Genomic DNA, 5,494 nt, shown 5'->3' on the forward strand with positions numbered 1-5,494 from the left:
GGGCTGAGCTTCAGTGTGCAGCAGCCCCGAGCGGGGCTAAGGCTCCAAGATGCCCCTGGTCGATTTCTTCTGCGAGACCTGCTCCAAGCCGTGGCTGGTGGGCTGGTGGGACCAGGTAGGGATGGAGGGTGGGCGGCTGCCGCCCGGGTAGGGCTGCTGTGTGCAGACGTGCACGTGTGTGGCAGGATACGCCTTGGCACCATCTGTGTAGCCCGGGGCTGGGCCAGGAAGGCTGGTGGCCGGGGGGTGTGTGGCCCCCTGGGGAGGGTAGATCTCTCCCTGTGTGACAGCGTGCAGATGAGATGTCTGTCTGCGAGGGTGTGTGTCCCGTCCGGGTCATGGCGTGGCCCTGTCTGCGATCACACGGCTCTGACCGTGATTGTGTGTGTCGGACCACGTTTGTGAGCCCGAGCAGCCTGATGTTTCTGGGGCGTGTGACCCTGAATGTCACTGACTGCTCTGTTGTTTGTGTCCCCGTGATTTGTGTGTCTGGGCTGTGTGGTGCTACAGGAGGAGGGCAGCCGGGACTCCGTGTGCCGTTGTGACATGTGTGCGGTGTGTGTGTCCAGGGCCTCTGGGCAGAACTGGGTGAAGAGACCACCCTGTTCCCACAGGGGACACCTTTCGTGCCTAGTGTGCCTCCTGCCTCTCCAGACAGAGGCCGCTCCTGCTTTTGGGAGGCTTTGGCAGAGCTTGGGGGCGGGGAGCCGATGCCCTTTTTCCTCCGCGCACAATGTCACAACATCGGCCTGTGTGAAGGGGCACGGGAGGACCAGGAGGGGCCCCCAAGGCCAGCTCCGGGTATATTCCATTCATCTGTGCATCCGTCCGTGTCCCTGGGCTTGGGGGAGGGGGCTAGGAGGGGAACCCCCGTCCCCCTCCCCTGGGTGACCAGACTGGGGTTTCCTCCTCTCACTCTTCCCCTAACCCTGGCCAGACCTCTGCTTTCCTAGAGCTTGGGTGCTCCAGACTCTTCCTCCAAGCTGGGCCGGGGCTGAGGGCCAGGACGCCTAGGAATTGGAGTTCACGCCTGGCAAGCCCTAGGCCAGGGGTAATCCGGGAAGGCAAGGGTTAAGGGGCTTCCAGCTTGCCCCCCTTTCTCCAGATCAGCAGCTGGTTGGAGGGGCAGTTGCTAAGGAGACTCCCATCACCATGGCGATGGGATTCTCCTGGCACCCCATTGGCTCCCTGATAGGCAAGAGCCCCTCCCTTCCACAGGTGCCCCTCTGACTCCTCCTTGGGGGGAGATATGGGCGGGGAGTCCCTCTTTTCTCCAGCAAGCAGGGGTTCGCTGATCCTGGTCTCCACATCCAGCCTGGGGACCCCCACCCAGGGGGCTGGCAGGAGAGGAAGGGCTGACCGCTCCTCTCTAGCAGTCTGGCGGGGGTTCTGACTGAAATGGGAGGGACCTCCAAGGTCCTGCAGGGTTCGTTGGGAAGGGGTGACCCACCCGTGCACCCCACAATGACTGCAATGATTCCCCATCATCCCTCCCTTCTTGGCTCCTTCACCTTAGTTCAAAAGGATGCTGAACCGCGAGCTCACACACCTGTCAGAAATGAGCAGGTCGGGGAACCAGGTCTCAGAGTACATTTCCACGACATTCCTGGGTGAGTGAAGGACTGGAGTTGGGGGGACGTCTGGGCGGGGGCTCCCCCAACCCCCCAACTCCCCAAAGGTCAAAGCCACCATACTCATGAGGCCCCCGAACTCCGTGGGACCCCAATTTCTATGGAACCCACCTTTAAGAATGTCTTAAGCAAAAACAATAACAAAAACAAACAAACAGGTATCTTAACGTGGTCACTACTAAACTACCCTAAAAACAAATTTGGTGACGCCCAGTGAAGTACTACTGAGCCTCCTGTGTCTTCTATGCTCCTGCTGTGTCAAAACCATTTCACTGTATACTAATGGAGTAAGTTTCTTGAAATGTGAACTTTTTTTTTCCCCCTGTACTGGGGATTGAACTTGGGACCTTCCACTTGTGAGGCAGGCGGTAGAACCACTGAGCTAAATCCCTGGCTTTTTTTTTTTTTTTAAGATCAAGAACAAACTAGATGAGTTTTGTTTTGGTTTGGTTTTGGTTTTTTGAGACAGGGTCTCACTATGTTGAGACTGACCCTGAACTCACTATGTAGCCCAGGCTGGTCTCGAACTCACATTGATCCTCCTGCCTCAGCTTCCCAAGTGCTGGAATTATAGGCATGTACCACCATGCCCGGCTTTTGTTTTGTTTTTGAGACAGGGTCTCACTATGTAGTTGAGACTGCCCTGGAAATCACTTTGTAGCCCAGGCTGGTCTCGAACTCATCACAGAGATCCTCCTGCCTCAGCCTCCCTAGCGCTGGGATTACAGGAGTGCACACCACACCCAGCAGATGAATATTTTTTTTTTGGTACCGGGGATCGAACTTGGGTCCTTGTGCTTGTGAGGCAGGCAGAGGAACCACTGAGCTAAATTCCCGGCCCTGATGAATGTTTTTTAAAAAAACATTTTAAGACTTCTATTTCCAAACATGCTAGTCATTTAATTATCTTTAGCTGCTTTGTTTTTGAAAGGCTTTTTAGATCCTGCTCCATTTACAGTACATTCTAAGGATGTGTGTAGTAAATAAAGCTTTCTTTAAAGCAAACAGAGAACATCTTGGGGAATAGGGGTGTAAGTCGGTGGTGAGCATGTTCAAGGCCGCTAGTTTGATCCCCAAACAAAAACATAAAATTAAATCAAGCAAATATATTTCTAAGCTGAAAACCCCCTCTTAACTCCACAAAACCCCAATGGAACTCTTAAACTCCAGATCCCAACAGACCCCCAAATTCAAATAGAATTCCTACACTTTAAAAAAGCCTCTGCTGGGGGTGGTGGCATACGCCTGTCATCCCAGCACCCGGAAGGCTGAGTCAGGAGGATTACTGTGAGTTCAAGGCCAGCCTAGGCCACATAGTGAGTTCAAAGCCAGCCTGAACTACATAGCAAGACCCCGTCTCAAAAAGAAAAGAAAAGAACCTGTAAGCGATTTCCCCCTACAAAAAAAAAAAAAAAAAGAGAGAGAGAGAATAAAAAACAAAAAGGAAACAGTGCTTTTGCAAATAAGGAGGGGAGAAGGAATCAAAAGGATCGAAGGGGAATAGGGAAAAAAGAAGCCAGATATATCACGTATAGGTACAAATTCCCCTAAGATAAATGTTATCATTTTGTATATCTAAAATGTACTGTTACATCTTTTGCTTAAAAAAAATTCCCCAAGTGTAGGAGAATCTCCTAACATCATGGATCCCTAAATGCAGTAGAGTACCCCCAAATTCATCTACATCCTTAAACTTGTGGGGATACCCCCAGAGACAGGAGAATTTCACCCTCACGATTTATCACCAAACCCCAGAGCCCCCCCTCCCGCAATGCATACACCCCTGCAAACTCAAATAAAAGGACCTAGAGTTTCAAACACTCCTGCCAATGAGGGTGAGGTGTGTCTCAGAGTTCTGAGGATTCAGCCAGTGGCAGCTTAGTATGCAAATAACCCCCTAACCAGGCTCTGTCATTGACTGGTGGTTCCCAGTCATAATGGGTGGCCCTGACCAGGTTTGAAAGCTCCGGGAGACGGAGATGGAGAAGTAAGTCTTGTGGAGCTGGGCCCCAGTCAAGCTGGTGCACAGGGGGTGCTATGGAGCCAGAGAACCCCGTTCCTTCCCCGATGCCAGCAATGCCCTCTCCCACCAGCCCTCTCGGACACCGTGGTGTTGCCTTCCCCAGCCATGAAGGGTCCCTAAGTATCCAGGGCAGGCATCAGCCCTCCCTGGTGTCTGCATCGCGGTCCCTAACTTCCCACACCACTGTACCATCAAACGAGGGGGTGGCGCAGGGGCCAACGCACAGCCTCATGGGGCCAGTACCAAGCCCCCTGCCTCCACCCACCACCTCCCACAAGAACTCCTGTGCCCCCTCTGGCTGCCAGCCCCAGAACACTCATCCGAGTGCCACCCTTTTGGGTGAGTCGTCCCAGGGCGTGGTGAGAAGCCCAGGGACTGAAGAGCCTCCCGGGAGGGGTGCTCAGTTCTGCCCCCTCAACTTCTGCAGACAAACAGAATGAAGTGGAGATCCCGTCACCCACGATGAAAGACCGAGAGCCGCAGGAAGCACCGCGACAGAGACCTTCCCAGCAGCTCCCACCCCCCGTGCCGCACCTGCATCCCATGTCACAGATCACGGGGGTGAAGAGGCTGTCACACAGCAGCAGCAGCCTGAACAACGCCAGCATCCCCCGCTTCGGGGTGAAGACGGATCAGGAGGACCTCCTGGCCCAAGTGAGTGGGCCTTCGCCAGGGGCAGGGCTCCAAGTGACCCCTCCGCACTAATGTTTATCTAACCCTCCGGCGCACCACCAGAGGGTGCCTGTCACCCTGGATTTATTGAGCATCTACTGTGTTCTCCCTCTGTTCTGGATTCTGGGGTGATGTGGAAGATGAGTCAGTGCCTCCCATGCCCATCCAGGTTGGAGGGTTCTTGAGCAGTTTACCTTAGAGCCTGAGCTGGGCTGCCTCCCAGCTTGCCACTTGTGAGCTACCTCAGGATCTCAGAGCAGCCACGTTCCTTCTCCGGGCCTTAGGTCCTTCACCTGCCAAATGAGATCAAGTGCTTAGTGGAAAATAAGTGCTCAAAAGAGAGTAGCTCAAGGCTGAGGACGGGAGGATCACAAGTTCAAGTCCAGCCTGGGTAACGAACAGCGAGATCCTGCCTCCGCATAAGAAAATGAAAAAAGCGTTGGGGAAGGTAGCTCTTCGTGTAAGACCTGGGTTCAGTGCAAAAGGATCCTGACCTCTGACCTCTGACCTCCATCTCCACCAGGAACTGAAGAATTTAAGCAAGTGGGGCCTGAACATCTTTTGCGTGTCCGATTATGCCGGGGGCCGCTCGCTGAGCTGTATCATGTACACGATTTTTCAGGTGAGGGGCAGCAGGACTGTGAGGGTCGCAGGGTGGGACACTGGGGGGCAGCAGGGTCACCGCTCCGCCCTTGTGGCCCCCAGGAACGGGACCTGTTGAAGAAATTCCGCATCCCTGTGGACGCGATGGTGACGTACATGCTGACGCTGGAAGACCACTACCACGCCGACGTGGCCTACCACAACAGCCTGCACGCCGCCGACGTGCTGCAGTCCACGCACGTGCTGCTGGCCACGCCGGCCCTGGACGTGAGCGCCTGCCCCTCTCCCGTGTCCCGTCTCTCCGACTCCATGCCTCTTACCTGTCGCTCCCCTTCCTTCTAACACTGCCTCTGCCGTCCCCACCTCTCGGCCCCCAGGCGGTGTTCACAGACCTAGAGATTCTCGCGGCCCTCTTCGCAGCTGCCATCCACGATGTGGACCACCCTGGGGTCTCGAACCAGTTCCTCATCAACACAAGTGAGCCGTCCTCTTCCGGGGTGGGGGTGGCGGCAGGGGTCGGGCGGAGGCGGAGCTTGCTGGGCTCCCTGCAGAGTTTGACCAATGG

General features: G+C 55.0%; 1 protein-coding gene across 1 annotated transcript in view; it reads left to right on the forward strand.

The window, feature by feature from the left end:
* Window positions 1-5,494, forward strand: part of Pde4a (phosphodiesterase 4A) — a 20,876-nt gene that overhangs the window by 9,916 nt on the left and 5,466 nt on the right. Inside the window, exons 7-11 of the mRNA XM_033759594.1 lie at window positions 1,517-1,610; window positions 4,082-4,308; window positions 4,850-4,948; window positions 5,032-5,196; window positions 5,307-5,426. Of these exons, the coding sequence (XP_033615485.1) occupies window positions 1,517-1,610; window positions 4,082-4,308; window positions 4,850-4,948; window positions 5,032-5,196; window positions 5,307-5,426 (705 nt within the window). The remainder of the gene's footprint in view (window positions 1-1,516; window positions 1,611-4,081; window positions 4,309-4,849; window positions 4,949-5,031; window positions 5,197-5,306; window positions 5,427-5,494) is intronic.

This window comes from Fukomys damarensis, unplaced genomic scaffold (genome assembly GCF_012274545.1).
Source record: "Fukomys damarensis isolate Sample0158 unplaced genomic scaffold, DMR_v1.0_HiC HiC_scaffold_37, whole genome shotgun sequence".
Lineage (NCBI taxonomy): Eukaryota > Metazoa > Chordata > Mammalia > Rodentia > Bathyergidae > Fukomys > Fukomys damarensis.